Below are 18,576 nucleotides of genomic sequence, written 5' to 3'. Positions count from 1 at the left end.
CAAAGCAAAACCAGCCTTGAGACAGAAAAAACTCAGTGACCTGTATCCATATTATCTTATTAATCTGCTGAATTAACTTATTTAAAATCACTGTCCTTTCACGTGTTGCACATTATCTAATGGAAGGCAATTACGCTACAGCGTGGCTACCCTGTATGGTTTGCTATAACTGGGTATTGATAAAGATCACTGCTAAACTCTGCTACACAAAAGCTTCTGAAAAATCCACCAAGGTAATAAATTGATGTGTCATAAAATAAAGGATTGTACAGTCATTGAATTTTTATGGTAATTGCTAACGTATACTTAGAAAGCACAGAACAGTGCAGTACCTTACTCTGAGGTAAGAAAAATACATTAAGGTCCAATTTCTGTTTCCAAAATACAGTCCAAATAAAGCATCCTACCTAAGAGATCTGCATGAATTGAGAGAGAGAACAATCTCCTCCCTCAGGACAGTTACACAAATGCACCTCACCCACACCATCTTTGTCTGTCACCTGCAGTGGCTGATTTGCTTCGCCAGACTACAGGTTTTGGTCCATGAGCATGCAGAAATCAATGTCTTGGCAGAGCTAAACTTAAAATCACAGTGCATGGTTACCCAAGATCCCTGCGTGACTACAGCATAGAAGTTACAGGTATAAGAACAACAGCATTCATGTTGCATTTGCAGAAGGGGAAGGAGAGACAGAAAACTGTCTCTCATCAGGAAATACATACACTAACCTTATTTCTCATAATTAAGGAGAGAAACCCTGAAAGACAGTGCTATTGTTAGTAGAATGATGGTGCGTCCCATGTTCTGGCTAAGCTTCTATTTCTTTTCTGAAGACTGTGTTATCTAAGTCATCTTATGACCAGTGAAAATAAGTTATTTATATACAACTCTAGGAAGAGGAAGGAGGTTTTAAAAATACATCGAATTGAGGTGCTAAATGTTACACTGGAATGCAACCATCTGATCCCTAAATTTGTCAAATAATTTCCACCTAAATTAAATTTAAATGAAGACAAGTAACATCTAGTAGGTGTTTACATAGAGCACTTAACAGAGTGTGGCTAATTGTATCTCAACTAGACTTCAGCCAAAGGGCTTCAGCAACCTTCATCCCTCTAACATTCCTCAAAGTGGTTGTATATCAGAAATAAAACCACAGCCAGTCCTACTTCTGTATCTTTAGATCAAGGCGACTCCTCCTCCATATGTTATGCAGGGATGAGAAAGGGTGCTTTCAAAGGGGCGAAGATTTCAGAGACTGCTACCTTGAAACGTGAAGGGCACTGTAAAGATGGTGTTAGCCAAGTGAAAGCTATGAACTTTGCCTTTGTACTCCTAATTTAATATATCAGTTTCCTGTGGAAATTAAAATCAATAGAGGATAGTTAACGAAAGTTATGCAAACTCCAGAGGCAAAACACTGCCATGTTCTCATTTATTCTGTGTCACAAGCTTAGATAACAAAAGCCACCTGCAGGAAGAGAGCCATGGTCCAAGGGATGGGGCATGCCTGTCAGTGCGAGAGGAGGCTGAACTGCTGAGCACTCTCGGTCACCGTTACCTTCAGACTGGAAAGCAGGACAGCCACACCGCAACGGCCCTGCGCCAGGGTACAGAGACCCTTGAGAGGCAGGGCTATCAACTCCAGAACCTACCAACACTAACCAGCCTTGCTGCTTTCGGCAGTTAAAGTGTTTATCTCCAAGACTAGTCAGCGAGAGCACAAACCCCAGCACTCATCAGCTGGACGCCTTCAGCGAGAAATCATGTTACCAAATTCTGCTTTGATGTTCAACGCAATCCATTGTGTCCAGTGAGGGTGTGGTTGGCATCACGTTCTACATATTTAAGCCAAACTCGCTGCTACCATAAACACTGGTCAGTGGAGACGTAATAGCCGAGGGCCTGCCCTGCTCCAGTAGAAATGCAGCACTCTTTACGTGTCTCACACAAATCTTTACCTAGCCGTGAGATAGAGATTTGTTCCTGAGGCAGAACTCACACATCATCAAACCACCTTTCGGCACACAACCGAATCCGCATGCACATCAACCAGCAGGCTCCTTACCTGAGTTACAGGATTCTTCTTCTTTTGGGTACATTTTGCCTCGTACTCAGGCCTCAGCTGGAGTTGCTGCTGTTCCTCTTCAAAATCAACCAAATCCCACTCATATTTCAGTCTAGCTTGCCGTCTCTTCCAAAACTCCAAGAAAAGCGTAACTGCAATGTGGAAATGTTAAAATACAGTTCAGGGAGAAGTGAACAAGTTCATGAACCAACTTAAGCTTATTTCTGCACTGGCTTCTATTCTGTGGCCTATTATTTATCCTCAGTGGGACACATCTATTTTTATTGACTCCCTATTAAAGTTCACAGCTAAGACTGTAATAGGTTAAGTAATTTATTAGCTAATTGAATTCCAGAAGTGGATGACAAGGAAGATGCCAAGACAGGATATGGGTATTTCCATGGTTATGACAGCCATGTTCAATTACAGTTTAACTACTTTTCATATGCAAATAGCAACATGGAATTAAGAAAGGAACGTGATAGTTCAGCTAATTGTTTCTGTATAAACCCGTAACACATGAAGAACTACTACAAATAAGCAGAACTGTCTTCAAGTAGTATGTGCAAAGATTTCTGTTGCTTTTTGATGATTATTTGGTATGGTCATTTAAAGACAGTGAATGTCTGATGCTTTTCATACGATCAAGAGTGAGGCTGGCTTAAGAAATTTTTAAGATGCTAGAGGGAACTGATTTCATAAATAAAATAAACAACTGTAAAAGTTATAATATTATATAACATTTAAAAAGCCCTCTATAAATGACTTGAAAATGTAAACCCTTGGTAATCTGACTGTTCTTACGTGAAGTGGGGAGGCTCTACGGTTTACACAAACACAGGAAAGCTCATCTCCTACAGTTCCTAAATCTTTTGCTGGTACTTCCTGAATGACTAATCCATGTCACTCAAAGGTTAGCACTTAAAACCAAGAAAAGTTTAGGAAACCAGCCATACATCATCATGTTATTCAATTTTTTTTGGAGAACTCTCTACGAAAAAGTTAGTGGCTAGGACCTTTGGTAACAAATACAAAAATTTTGTCTTAGCTCACAGAGATCTTTCTATGTTAATGAAGTATTTATACTCAAATCGAAGATGTAATTATGACATTTCATAGAAACAGTATGAAACAGGAGACAAGGTAATAAGAAACAACTACACTATCCTGCATCTATAAACCTTCACAGAGTTTAAGGAAAGAACACGTATTCAAGACAATACTATCTTAAAGTCTGCACAAATATCACTTGGTGTGAAACCACACTTATAGACAGAGTCCAGAAATCCACCTATTTCTGCATCATCAAAGCATACTATAATGTATGAACTTCACTGGAGTAGAAGCCAACTGATTCTCATCCTAAAAGTCCTGCTAATGAAGTGGTAGTACTGGACCACCATCCAGTGAAAGGACAGAAAAGCTCTCTACTCCCTCACAGAGTTGTGTAGGGCTCAGCAGAGAGGACTCTTAGGAGGACTGCATAAGGTTGGACCACTCTATCCTAGATTACTAAGGAAAGAAACAAACATTAGCAGTTACGAGTATGTAATGCTTATATCCTAGATATCTGCTGGATTTTGTTCAGTTTTTTTAAGTGCAATTCCTCTGTAACTTTAAGTTATTTTTACTCTTTCATCACTTATTGCATCTGAGGCAGGATATTAAAGTGAAGCCATTATTCCTCCTCTTCCCACTTCCAGTGTCCCTCAGGAGTTTGGCCAAGATATCCTTATTGCTTGACATAAAACTTATCAAATGTACTCACCCCATATGCCCATGAAAATGGCAAAAAAGAGAGTTGCCACGTTGTCAAACAAATGGGAATACTGCAATAGAATACACAGGAACAGGTTGGTACCAAAATAGTTTTCAGTATTAAGAAAAACGACAAGTGGCTGGAGAACCAGATACAGACCTCTGAGGACTCACAGGTGGTGTTTAGTCTCCAGTACTCACACTCCCGGTCACAAAGAGGGCACATGATGATCTCTCCTCCAATTGCAGGGTCACAGATTTCTTTGCTGAGGAGAAAATATTGTACAGTATCTGTTTTCATAGCATCTTAAGAGCTGCTATATGAAATGTATTTAAAAATTAAGAGCTTCATTTGTTTAAAGCTCAACATCTGCGGCTTCACAGAGAAGATGCCAAGTCTTGTCACATTTGCTGGTGTTAACCTGGTCAGGGCAAGCCAAGAAATGTAGCAGCTGCTACAAGGAGGAGAACTAGCAATTCACTTGGTATGGGCTTTCTGATTCCATCAGCAACGAATCAGAAGTCTGTAAGGGGCTGTACTGTACATGCCCTGCTTTCAGGTGAGATATAAACCATGTTATTTCTCACCAGGTTAGTAATGCGTTCAAAACACCTTTTCTAAAAGCAGAGGTATTAATTCAGCTTTGCTATCTACAGTAAAATTTGCTACTTCAATTTAACTGCTAGAGTGGGTGAAGGTTACAATCCTACGATAATCCTTCGGTATCCAGAGAAATCCGAACATGTATAGCAGTCTTGCCAGGTGAATTCTGAACCTAGCTGCAATGTAAGTCTCCGAGTGACTTAATTCAATAGAACCAATGAGAATTTTAAGCCGTTATTCACCTTTTATGGTTAAACCTCAAAATTTTCTGAAGCCTTCTTAAAAAAACAACAGTGAGCAATGAATTGTCAAGCCTCTTTTCCTCTCCCCATCCATCATCCACCCTGCCTCCCCAAATCCCTGAATACAATAAATCTTGGGACCCTTGAAGAAACAAATACAGTGCTTATTCAGAAAGAAGCAAACTCTGGATTCCGAGATACCGGATCCCTCTGACGGAAGAAGACTGCTGATCTGTCCTGTACTCATGCTTTCGGTAGTTAGTACAAATGATGACCTGCACAAAAAGGTCAACGGACTACTCTGCAGAATAGATTAAAATAGAAAAGCTTAAGGCAACAATAAACACTTGAAACACACAATTCTGAGAGATGTCAGTGGTGCTCTTCAGACTTCACGTATTGCGGGTTTTTCAATATAAGAAGCTACTGGCAACTGGCAATAAAATACTGCTTTTCGCCTACAGATGGAGTCTTCCTAATTAAGAGTCACAAGTTCTGCATTAGCTGCCCACCACCATTTCAGTCAACAAAGACAGCTGAAAAACAAATCCGTGTGCTCCAGCAAGCTTTAAAAGCTTGTTACCTGTTTTTTTTCCCCAAGAACAAAATTTTCACATTGCTTAGCTTTTCCCATTATAAGCCCAGGAGATTTTCAACACTACACTCACCTGCTCATATTTTCATCCATTGTAAACAAGCCATAAAGAAAACAGATTAAGCCAACAACAGCTGCAAGGAATAACATCTCAGTGTAAAATCCTAGCCAGGCAAAATAGATCCCAATCTTCTCACCATAGTACTTCCTGAATACAAAAAAAAACCCAAAAAACAATTAATAGGAATACAAAGCAAAGTTTAAAACTCCAATAGATAGCAAACTGGCCAGAGTCAAAAATGAAACACTTGGCAAAATTCTCATTTAACAGAAGAGTAAATGCATTGATGCACAGTGGAAAAATGAGATTTAAAGCTAGCTGTGAGAAGTTATGCAAGCCGAATGAACAAAATACATGGCCTCTTTTGACCTTTTCTTCCTCCTAGCAGAAGTTCCAGCTTTACAATCACTCTTTCACCTACCCATATGATAATGTAAATGAGGATTTACAGTTTTCATTTTCCAAGGAGTTAGACAAATGAAACTGGGCACAAAAGTTCTGATCATATGGTCAGAACGAATGGGTAATTCCCAGAAATACACCTGGTTGTGTTACAAATGGAGCAACTGTAACCTGTGAATAAAGTAGTGGGTTTTCTGTATCATCTGATCTGAATCAAAGGGATCTTGGGTAAGGTTAATTTAAATTTGAGTTTAGTACTGAATTAAGACTCAAGCTTCAAAACTGCTTTTATGAGTGTTTTTTCAAGTCTGTGTCAAAATTTCAGAACTTCACGTCAATGAAGTTTAAAAAGTGTGGCAAATATTGAGTATAAAATGCAAGGTATTCTTCATATGTGTTCCTCTACAGCCGAATTATCTGTCATATACCTCACCCTGGGAGCAAAGGCTAGATTGAAAGAGGCTTGATTCGAGATAAAGCATTTTACCAGTTGCTAGTAAAAACCTGTGTCATGTCCTCCAGGGACCTAGTGCCCAGCTAAGTATCTGATTCTCATTGCATATTGAAAGTAGTAAAAATTTCCCAGCAGGATCAAGCTACAAATGAATACACGCTCGCATTACAGTGAAACCCAAGTACATATAATAAAGCACAGGCAATATTTTACCTGATGAGGTCCAAAGGCTGTTCTTTGTAGAACCGCAAGAAGCGGGCCCACTCCATGTACAGCGTGTATCTCTCATTGTCACAGTTTGGATCATTTGCCTTTTTCCAGTACTGGCACTGTCAGAAAATCAGAGTAAAGGCAAAACACCTCATCGACAGACTCAAATACTACATTAAAAGAAATTAACATTAATGATGATGATGCATACCTCTTAAGATTATGCCAATTAAACTAATTTGAAATTCAAACTTAGCACTCCACCACTTTCTTTAAGTAGAAGCCTTTTTATATATGTTTTAAGATAATACACACTTTCAGAAGACATTTATCAATCTTAGATGTTAAGTCAACCTGTACAGTAACCACATCATCTTATTTTATGCCATAGAATCATAGAATGGTTTGGGTTGGAAGGGACCCTTAATGGTCATCTAGTCCAACCCCCCTGCACTAAGCAGTGATGTCTTTAACTAGATCAGGTTGCTCAGAGCCCCGTCCAACCTGACTTTGAAGGTTTCCAGGGATGGGGCATCTACCACCTCCCTGGGAAACCTCTTCAAGGGTTTCACCACCCTCATTGTAAAACATTTCCTCCTTTTATCTATTCTGAGTCTGCCCTCTTTTAATTTAAATCTATTACCCCCTTGTCCTATTTCAACAGGCCCTGCTAAAAAGTCTGTCCCCATCTTTCTTCTAAGCCCCCTTCAAAGGCTGCAATACCAGCGTTGTGCCGGTACAACATACTCATTTGCACTGGTAGGTTACTGCAGTGAATGGCATATTCCTTTACTGGTGTACCACATGAAACTGTAGAAGTTCAAGCTTCCCTAAAGCAGAAAACCACCATTGTGCTCCCGCTTCATTAAAAATAATGCCAACTTTAATCTTGTTCTCTGTACTTCTGAATCAGGCTCTCATTGTAAATTGCACAGCCAAAAGCATTTCACCAAGAGACGTAAACTAGGGGATATAAATTAAAGTTGTTTCCTGCTCGCAGCCGTAGCACTGTAATGTACTCCGTGCTGTGATCATGTGCACAATGATTTGTAAGTCTGTCTCGTGACTTTGGAATTTTGTCATATAGTTCCTTAGCATTTAAGATTGCTTGTATTTGTATAGAAAGGATTCTTGTACAAATGCTTTTCATTATCTGCGTTTATGGTAGTCCCAACAGTATGAAGTACTTCCCAGCCTAGACCAGTCTTCTACAGCCTAGACTCTGATCAGCTAAATCTTCCCCCTGAAAACATATAGAATGTCCACTCATCCATTTATTTTCATTTTCTAACAGAGGAAACAATATTTTAAAAATATTAAAATATATAATTCTATAGAAAATATTAAAAAATTTCTTATGGTACAATTCACAGATGCAAGCAAGCAATTTACATTCACTAAGGCACTGTGATTTAAAAAAAAGAGCATTTAAGGAATAATTAAAAAAAAAAACCAAAAAAGAAACAATCAGCAAAATAAGCAACCCATCTCTTCTCATTTTTTGCAAGGGATTTCAGGGCTAAACCCACATACATTGTATTAAAAATTGACCCTACGGCAAAAATAAACACCAGTAGTTGCCATCTTGACCATACTTCTAGTATTTGCAGTTGCTCACCAAAGCTCACTAGAAGATGGACAAGTGACCACCCCACACTGAACTGCGGGGCTCATGCAACTCGCCTGACTTCAGTCCCCACATGGTACGATCCCAGGAGTATTTATGTAACTACAGGTAGTATGCCCCTCTGTATAATTACAGTACATGTATGTACACACCCTACACACGCACACTGCGGAATGTACGCATCTACAGTTGGTATTCATTCCTTGTTATCATCTTTTTAATGTACTACCACATAATCTGTATCATAGACATTATAGGAATATACTATGGAATAAGTCTCTTGCAAATTATGTGACTGACACATAAGTGCATGCTAGAAACTCAGTTCCTGTATGCATCCATAGGAAGAAACATTTCAGCACATAAAATCCAAATAGTAGACCCGGCAGATATGTCTTTGTATCATAAAACAGAATCAATTACTGGGACAAATGGAAGGGTCTGAGTGCATTTTCATTTCTGCTGGAAACAGCAAATGTCGCAGAGCAAGAACACTTGGAAATGCTTATGGGAGCAGAAAGCTAAAATACTTACGTCATGAAGGGGGTATGCAGCTGAATAGGTGCCATTATTTAGCAGTCTCTTAATCCCAAATTTTTTCTTCCCTTCTTCTGTTCCATACGGGCAACGTGTAAGAATATAATTAACCTGAGATTCAAACACAAGGATTTCAGCCTTTTCCTGCTTTATAGGCCATTTAACAAAAAACTGTAGTGGTTGTGCACTGTGTATAATCTGCAGGAATAATAGGCTAAAGCAAAAAGCGCTTCTTCAGAAGGCCCTACCCTGCATGGGACCATTGAGGGCACACTTGCCTTGTAGACATCCAGAAGATCCATTCCAACAATTACCATTCCAGATTTTTAAGGAAGATGCATAGGCATCTAGGCTTCCTCGTATTTACCCACAGATGTCACAGTTCATATACTCCTTCCTTGCATGAATATTCCTATGGGTCTGTGTAAATCTAAGTAGAAAGTGTAAATGTAAGTAGACAAATTCGCATACGTACTATTCTGTTTCTCATGGATGGTGAGAAGAAAGTGCTCTCGTCATTAATGAGGTACAGCTCCTGCTTCTCCTTGCTGAACGGGGCCGTGAAATAATCTGGTTCCGGATGCATCACCTTCTCGGGAAGCCTGAGTGGCGCAAGCATACAGTCCAGGGGGTTCTCCACCGTCGAGGGAATGTCATTTTCCTTGATGGGAACTTTAATGTTCAGCACTTCTGCGTATGTGATCAGAACCTCCCACGGGGCATGGATCTTCACAAAATAAATCTTGCCATCTTCAGATTCCTGCCCCAGGAAGATTAAATCTGACATCAGACTAAACCGTGCTTTATTCAACGATTTATGAGAATAGTTGTTATACAAAATTTATTACCTTTTACATATTTTTGAAAGCTTTAAAAAAAAGGGGGGGGGGAATGGGGGATTTTTTGGTTTGTTTTTAACTGAAAAGCTTATCCAAGTGATTGATTGTTCATAAGGATAGTCTTTGCACTACTAAAAGCTCACAAAGGCTTCTTTCAAACTACATTAACCTTGTGCACTGAGGCCTGAAAACTCTCAATACACCCCGAGTGCACTGGAAACACAAGCCCACGCGTCCTGCCGACCACCGTGCTGGACTGTAAAGCTGTTCTCATTCTAGAGAGGGCGGTTTTCATGCAGCGGAGTAGAGCACACAAGGCTCCTTGCAAAAAAAGGAGCTACCAACCAGAGCTCAGATCTGTTACAGCCTCACAGCTACGAAAAGGACTAATCTTATCACAGGCCTCACCCCACAATGTATTTTCTTCTAGTGTTCCCCTGCATACGCAGGAGAAAACGGTGATCACAAGGTATTTTTAACATGTTGCTCACCGAATCCCATCTATGCATGTTACAGAGCCTAAACTTCGCCAAGAGTTATTTAGTCCCACTCAATCTCTGTCAGAAAAGAAGAGCATGCTGACTGAAGTCAGCGTCCCGTGTTCTCCAGTTATTAAACAAAACAGTAACACTAATCAAACATCCTCAGTTTGTTACACCAGAGCCCTTCCTCACCGTAATTACAACATCCAGTGGGCACACGCTAATCTAGTCACTGACTTCCAAGTATGTTACTAGTTGTTAGGCGGGATTAAATCTAGCTGTGGGCATACTTCCCATCTACATGGGTTTAAATGAAGTCACAGCTGCTTTGGAACTGCTTGCTTTTTGTTAAGAAACCAAAAGCCATCACTTCCACCTGAATTAAATTACTTTCCACAATTCTTATGAACATATCTGGAAAAATAAGTCAAACAGACACATTTGAATCTGCTAGAAAAATTTATGATTTGTCACAAAGAAACAAAGTGGTATACATTAATAATGTGCAGGTCTATTTCTTTGGTCCCCATCTTTCTGCCTTTTTTTTTTTTTTTTTTACCTTCTTATCTTCTGTTTCTAGTTCCAAACCAGCCTTTTGCAGATTGCTCTCAAATTCTTTTCTTCTTTCCTGAAGAGAAATAAACACACTTTATTAACTGATGAAGTTAGCAGCTAACTGATCACTTGCTGGTCACTTCACTGAGTTTCACTCCTCCAAACTGCCCTGACGACAACCCCTTAATGCTCTGCGACCTTTCTAAAAGAAGGCAGACCAACAGACAAAACCCAGCTGATGCGTACGGGGCCACTTCCGAGCAATGGCCAGCCTAGTGATGGTGACGCGTCGGGAATTGCATCGACTAGCAACGGGAGACCTATCTGTTAGTTAGGGATAGGCTCATAAACTGCCCAGTCTTGTTAACCAGAGAAGGAAATCAAGTCATGCATCTTGGGCATCTCTGGCTCTTCGGGAAGGTGGTGTGTATGGTGTGCTGTCGTTTAGCTATATTTCTGAGAGAATGTTAAAACCAGATGAAAAGAAAAATTCTGGTAGCGTCTGGAAGACTGATCGCTTATAGTAACATCTATTTACCAGTTAAACAATCGTGCCCGATACAGACGTTCAAGTGCTGATTACAGACCATTCAAACAGTATGCTTCACAAACAACATAGCTGTAAAACTAGATAAGATTAACAAATCATCACGTGTAAGCTTACATATGCTTAGCTTGCACAGTCAGTGTGGACTTCACGCAGAGACAGACCTGCCTGCGGCAGTGTGCGATGGCTGCCTGACCTCCCAGAGGCTGAAACCCTTCTTGAACTCTGTATTTTGCCAAGTAATTCCTAGGTGATGTCTTAAGGTAAGAACATTTTCTTCCCCTCCTTCTCTGTAGAATTTTTCTCATATCAGGAGGCCTTTTAGTTATATAAAATCTGCTGAAGGACTGCCAGAATAACCGCAACTTAAGCTAAATATTGAGCCCTAGCCTCTTTAGAAAGCACTAGCTAGATTACCCTTTTTTTTCTAGCTAAAACCTGCAATGCTGTGTGATGTGCTCTTGACTGAAAGGTCTTAAATTGACTTTTTTCACATACACTTGAAAAAAACAAAACACCATCGTTTTCAGCATATTTCCTTTTCCTGTGTGTCCAAGAGGAACAGGCTGCCCTATTTGCAGTTTAGTTTGCATAAACTACTCAGATAAACAAATACAGACTGAAGAACAGCTTTAATGGCCCTCAAATCTATGTTAAGATGTATCGATATATTTTCCTGCGTTAGTGGCCTTGCATTTTTACCTTTCACATCCGATGTTGCCAAATATTATTAGATATTAAATTAGACACCGGCCTCGATAAGCCTCGATATTACTGCTAATACAGCAATTCCTGAGTTCTAGCACATGCTGGGGATAAATGCAATTCCATGCATTATTTTTTAACTCTCCTATCTCAAACCTGCCCACATGCACCTGTATAAACACACCTGATAACGCTTGTTTGCTGACCTGCTGATCTAATAGAGAACAGCACAACTAAAAGGTGATTTACGATTACATCTGAAAGTGCTATATAAAAGCTGACATTCAAGCCTGGTATCCAAAGCTGTGTGCTATTCTGGATTATGTTTTCTCCAAACAAAACACGCTGGCGTGCGTTCTTTCCCCAGCGAACACTGGAGGAGAGCCAACTCTGAGGGTTCTCTGCCTCCAGAGACACCAGCCAGCTCCTCCTCCAGCTCTGCAGCTTAATAACAGAGTGAGCCAAGGGGTCTGGCCCCATCATGCTGATCGTTCCTTACTATAAACTTACTGTGATAAACTGTAGTGCTCTAATAGAAATCACGCTCTTTTTACCACCTTGCTCTCTTCCCATAAGCCACCTTCTCTGAAACCCTTGCGAATGTACTGTTCTTTCCAGTCACTTGAAACAACCATCTTTAAAAGTAATCCATCTGCTGCAAAAAAAAACAATGGTCCCTCTTTTCTTGCCAAATACTGGATTTCTCCATGTCACTGTCAAAGGCTTAAAATGGACAAAATGTACCCTTGGACCAGTGCTGGGATTTTTTTAATAGATACTTGTAAGAATTTTAAGCTTACTGTCCCAAACCTAAAAAGCTAGACCTGATGCATATAATTCTGACTCCACTATAGATGCCACTGTGCAGTCACAGGGGGAAGCAACGTATGTAATCGCATTAGTGAAGACCCATGTAAGTGGGCTAATGCCCTTCCCTGCTTTTTAAGTACAGTTCTTAAGCCTCTCCAAAGCACCTGTAACAAGACTGAAACCCCATTTTCCGAGACCACCATGCACTCTATAGGCAAGGCCAGTAGAGCATTCACCTCTCCGATCACCGCTGTGGATATCCCGCATACTTGCACGGAGTAACTTTACCATCTAACATCTGCTTGGCTGTAATGAACCACGCCAATAAGATTAACAAAGCGAGGTCCAAAGTCCAGCAGTACTCACATGCCCGATGCAGATGCAACACTGCACGATTAATTCCCTGAGGAAGACAGACAACTGTTATAAACCTGTTTCTTGATAAAGATGCTGTTACTGCTAGTAACAACAATCAATAAACAGGAGAATAAAATAATTTTAAGTTTACAACATACTATTCCTTAACCAAACTCCTCCTGCTCGCTTTTACCCTTCTCTTAGGCAGGGAGCCGCAAGCTTACAAAAGCCTTTTACCTATGAGGATGCTCAGGCTTATTCTAACTGAAGTCACATGTAGGATATCGGGAAATAAATATGACCTTTAGGAACAATCGCATGCTACTGCAAAGCATAAAAGAGCTCCACTCTTCACGGCACCCTGGGGAAACACACTTCACAGGCGCAATGCAGATGGACTCGGGCTGGGCTCGGGCTGCCCGCGCACTCCCTGGCAGAATGTCTGGGGTGAGGCAGAGCCCGTTTAGGAAAGGCCCCTTGTCCTCTCATCCACCGGCAGCCACAAGAGCTGGGGGCCGAGGAGACAGATGAGATACCTGGCCCTACCGCAGGGCTTGGGAGGGTGCTCTGCGTGCCCTCCGAAGCGCGGGAGATGCCAAACACCTTTCCTCCGCAAGGCTGCTGGAAAGCGGCACGGAGAGGTGCCCAGTTTGGATCCAGCCCAGTTTTCGGGTGCTCCTGCAGAGCTGGGGACACGGCTTCTCACAGCCAGCAGCCTCACAGGGTGCGGCAGGAGCAACAGGCATCTGATTTTTTGCTGCCCTTGGCTCCCTAACTTTGGGCTATCTGCTGCCTGTAAGAAAGCAGAAGTTTCTGTCTGCGCTGATGAAAAGGGGAAAAGGACTAGATAAAATTTCTTTCTGTATCTCCAAGCCCCACTGGGGACAGGGGGACTTCGCTTCCAGTGAACACAGGAACAAGTTACTTTGCACAGAGATCCCAGAGCCCTAATGCTCTGGAGTTTCTTGTGAAGAAATACACTTATGGACAGTAAAGATCGTGTCCTGCTCATACATGAATAATTTATTGGACATTTTTAAAAACTCTATTTTTCCATGTACACATGCATTTCATATGTGGGTAAAATATTTCTACTTATCGGCTACAGGCTTTGAGGAAAAATTATAAAGTATTGTTTCAAAAATGTAATCCTAATTTTTGTTTAGAGAGACTTTGTGGTTAGGATTTATTCGTGTAGCTTATAGAAGGCAAGTTCAAAATAGAGATTAAGCTGGAAAGTGTCTGGGGAACATCAAAAAAGTTAATGCATTTGTTCTGTGTGAAGCTAAGGGAGAAGATGAACAGACCATCTCTTACATCTGTATCAGGGCTATGTTGAAACACACAAAGAAGTTACTCATCCCTTTCTTAGAAATGCAGAATAAAGCTGCTTCCTTGAGACAAGGAAACAAAACCCTTTGTCACAACTCTTATTCTCTTCCTATGAACACTGCTATTCTTAGCTGTTCCATTTTGCTGTATCATTGTACTACAGTAAAAAAAATTCACATTTCTTTCCTGTGACAACTGTACAATAGCAAGTACAGTATGTCAGACGAATTCCAAAGGCTGCAGTGCCTCAGTATTTAAACCTTGTTCCCACAAAGACAACAGCACAGTACTTCTATGCTAAGAAGTCTGCATTAATATACAAGCATATTCATTGCTTAAAGGTCTGCGCTGGACACAAACACAGGGCAAATTTCATTTCCTTAGCAGGTTCGCCAGGAACTGTGTAAAAACCAATGCGCTGTAACATTCTTATCTTCACGCCTGTCCATTCTGCGACCGCAGAGCTAACCCACAGGGCCACAGACCAAACGCCTTCTTCCACGGGGCCATGAACCCTTTTGTAAGACACAGACGCAGAATTAAATCTCATGGAACCGTGCAGATGTTCTAGCCTTTTGTAAGTCAGAGATGTTTCTTCCCAACTAAGTGCATTTTTACCTCAAAAAGGAGCCACAATGTTAGCTACTAACTCAGGTTCTTCCCCATGTGAATCCTTCAGTCAATAGTGATACCATGTACATGGCCTCCCGTCTGGCAAAGGTTCCTGCTACCCCCTAATGACCCACACACCACTGAGAAGGAAATTGCTGCACACAATACGAATGAGTGACTAGACTGAGCATCTGGCTCATTTTCCTTCCCACTTGAAACATTACCTAAATAGTCTCCATTTCTTTCCTCATGTTATTTGAGTATGACTAATGGAAAAGTTTATTTTAAGAGTTGCTTTCACATATTTTGCATGGATATCTTTCTCCTCTCTACACTGACTGGTCTCCTCTTCCTTCTTTTTTAAATGCATTTTTTTGCTTTATGGGAAAAGAAGGAATCTAGCTAGTATTAAAGCCTGACAGAGACTCAGGGTTGGTTTGAAAAAGTATGCCTTTATATAAACCTATGGTACTATAGCTATAATGTAGCCCTGGTCTCCCAAGCACATCTCCTGAACGTGGCTAGTGGAGCAAAGCTGACTGGGAGCTGCTCAAGCTGGGAAAAGCCCCAGAGACGGTGACAGAGAGTCTTGCTTTTTTAAGGTAACAAGAGTAAGATGCAGGGGCTGTGTTCTACACTGGCTCATACTTGGATGCAAGTATAGGCAGCATAAGTCCTTAATGAAAACAGCATTTCCCTCATAAGGGAAAGCAAGCAGTAAGCAATTCTTTTGTACAGCCCAATCTTGCAGGTTTTTTTCCCAAGGAAATGGTAATTTTTAATTATAAAACACTTCAATATGACAAGATATAGATGAGATGTTCTTTACTTCACAGATCTTTAGTTTTGATTGTGATTTTGTCATAAGCATCGGCATAATTAGTTTTCTTCAGATATCCCTATCTTTCAGAATAATATGATCAGATGAGAACGAAGTATTTTGGTCTCTCTCTTTTTTTTATTATGAACAAACTTTGGAGCTCTATATAGGAGAGGCTAGTTTGTAAATGTAACCTCTGTTGGCTCAGAAAGAAGGCAGTGAATAAAGAAAAAGGAAATTAATTAAAATCCCTGCAATTATTATTTTTTTAATTATTTTGCTTTCTATAAAGTTTATTGTTTGTCTTGACTGCATATCATAGTACTGGATTTTTTAAATAGCTTGAATTTACACATTAGTCAAGTTAGACCTCAAGTGTCAGTGTGAGCAAGGAACAAATACACGTAATTTACTGATTCCGTCTGACCTGCTGTTACCATTCAAGCAACCGGCTCTTGCTGGGAAGTTCAGGGTTGATCACAAATGGGTGTTTTACAGAAAGCTCGTACTTCGTGCTCTGTTACATAGGAGGTCCCTTATCAAAGCCACTTTAAATATTCTTCTAGAAGAATGAATACACTTATGTAGAGAGTAAGTCAGGCACAGGGAAAAGTTCAAACAGGAGATGCTGTGTTTGTTTTACTCAGAGTATATATTAAAGAAAAAAAAGTCTTAAAAGGAAAATCACATGGATTCTTGGATCTAAGAATCTATTTCTGCTCCAACTGAAGTCAAAGGACAGGAAAAAAACGTTATTGTTAAATATCATTTGGATAATGCTTTGCTTATTTAGAAGAAACCTTCATTTAACAGTATCTACAGATATTTCACCAAAGCCACAGCTAACTATAAGACCGTTAAATTAAGAAAGCAAAATCATTTGGATTACTTTGCACTGATTGTACAACATGTTTTACGTATTCTAATATATTGACCTGCCTAAGTAATGGAGAGTGAACAACTCAGTAAACAAAGCCCCAAGAGATCTAATAAAATTGGGTCCCGACACACAACAGTAAATTACACAGGAGTTTCAGTACATGGAACAGCTTTTCACACAGTTACAATTTTTTTGCTAAGTCCTACTCCAGCTAAGTGTAGTAATTTGAAAGGCTTAGTAATTGATATTCCAGTTATGATAGATAAGAATTAAGAGGACCTCAAAAAGTCAAACTTACCAACTTTTTTTCCCATTCCTTATTAAGATCATCCACATAGGAGAGAACAAAATCAATTCTCCTGACACCGTCCCTGAAGAAAATAGAATCTTTGCTTTGATGTCTTTTATCAATCTGTGGAAGATATAGGCATATGATTAAAAAAACCAAGTATTGCTGTTGCTCTAAAATATAACAGACAAAGAAGTTTCCCCAAATTGCCTCAATTCTTCAGTTTCTTCATAGCTGAAGATATTCTTGGCAAGTTTTAACGAGGGCTATAGCCAGTTAAAATAATGTCAAAATTAACTGCTTATATCCACAAACACTACATGTAAATAACTGGTATATGAAGAATAAATGTATGTTAGTGTAGCAATACTTGTGAACAATGCTACCATTTATTCTTTCACAGTCTTTACAGTGTGTCATAAATGATCAAGACCAGTGTTATTTTACAGCATGTTTTTTTTCTGCAGTTAGTCCGAATGGCAGTCTACACAAAAGCCAGCTAAGGCACAGTTCATCAACTTGAAGCAGGTAGCAAAAAGTAAATTCCATGCATTTTCTTCTACATAACAGGACTCACTATATCAATCACCACAGAGAAATATGTCCCAGCAATGACCACGTATGGAAATAGCACACAAACAATACAGGGGTGATATTTCAAAATTGAGTATTTACTTTTCTTGGGGGGGGGGCGGAATCTAATAAAAGGTATGAATGCAACAGGATAAGAAGTATTCTAGTTGATCTATTAAAGGTCATATTTTCATTTATCAGCATGCCAGAATGATGTAATAACAACATTCATCTTTTTCACTGATCAGGTGACAGCAACTAATGTTAAGCAAATAGACGACCATTACCTTACTCTCCTAGGGAAGTTAACACAATATTAGGTAATATTATTATTATCATATCAGTTTTCAGCTCTACCGAATTATTTACAAGACTAGAGGTTCATACAGCAAAGTGCTCTCCACAGAAGCTGATACTCTGGTCTAAATTTAACTCCATGCTAAGAAAGGTTGGTGGTATTACCAGTTTTTTTTAACCACATCCATCAGCAGAAGTGTATTTGTATAGGACTGAATTGGGCTTTCATTTTATTAGAGTAGGAACAAAAAAAAAAGAATTAATTCGGAGGGTTATGCCTCTGTCTTCTCCCTCTTAAACCATGCAAGGATGCAAGTGAGAAAGTTCTCTGAGAAAGCACAGAATGTTTATAACTGTGAACCTTGCTCTCAGTTAACAAAAGGCATCACACAGTGAAGCATGTTATTACTGCAGCCATCCAAGCCACTTGCAATATCATTCATCACTGTTTTACCCTGAGACGTCGCTTCAGGAACAGCTTATATCTCCTTCCACTCTGCCGGAATAACCAACAAGAAGTTAGTAAGTTCATTGCTCCTCTCCAAGACCCAAACCAACTGCTTCGAGCACGTACCCCCAACTAAAGTTAGCAAGAAATCCATGTCCTTGGAAAAGCAAGGAAAAGTCTCCAACTATTAGAAGAACACAAGCACCCACAAACATTATGACTATAATGTCTTTTTTATTAAAAACAAAGCTGTGCTAGCATCCATTTTGACAATAAGCTCAGATGTTTTAAAATAATGACTCCTATAATGCTAATTGCCATCATTTGGATCCTTAAGCAGATTTAAAAAGAGAACAGTAAGAAAGTTTCTTTGAATGTAATGCAAAGGTAACAAAACAAGCACTGGCTAATCACTAGCGCACGCGTGTTGCTGTTGTGCTCAGGTTGGACCCACTGGGGCATAAAGAGACG

At 39.9% G+C, this 18,576-nt stretch overlaps 1 protein-coding gene across 1 annotated transcript in view; it reads right to left on the bottom strand.

Moving 5' to 3' along the window:
* ANO5 (anoctamin 5) overlaps nt 1-18,153 on the bottom strand; it is a gene marked incomplete at its 5' end in the record, with an annotated part of 31,322 nt that extends 13,169 nt beyond the window's left edge. The window contains 10 exons of the mRNA XM_010281401.1: nt 2,070-2,221; nt 3,838-3,898; nt 3,988-4,093; nt 5,342-5,476; nt 6,399-6,514; nt 8,557-8,670; nt 9,035-9,319; nt 10,440-10,508; nt 16,797-16,910; nt 18,112-18,153. Of these exons, the coding sequence (XP_010279703.1) occupies nt 2,070-2,221; nt 3,838-3,898; nt 3,988-4,093; nt 5,342-5,476; nt 6,399-6,514; nt 8,557-8,670; nt 9,035-9,319; nt 10,440-10,508; nt 16,797-16,910; nt 18,112-18,153 (1,194 nt within the window). The remainder of the gene's footprint in view (nt 1-2,069; nt 2,222-3,837; nt 3,899-3,987; nt 4,094-5,341; nt 5,477-6,398; nt 6,515-8,556; nt 8,671-9,034; nt 9,320-10,439; nt 10,509-16,796; nt 16,911-18,111) is intronic.
* Nucleotides 18,154-18,576: the final 423 nt, after the last annotated feature.

This window comes from Phaethon lepturus, unplaced genomic scaffold (genome assembly GCF_000687285.1).
Source record: "Phaethon lepturus isolate BGI_N335 unplaced genomic scaffold, ASM68728v1 scaffold6142, whole genome shotgun sequence".
NCBI lineage: Eukaryota > Metazoa > Chordata > Aves > Phaethontiformes > Phaethontidae > Phaethon > Phaethon lepturus.
The sequence above is the reverse complement of the archived record's forward strand: the minus strand, read 5'-3'. Positions and strand labels throughout refer to the sequence as shown.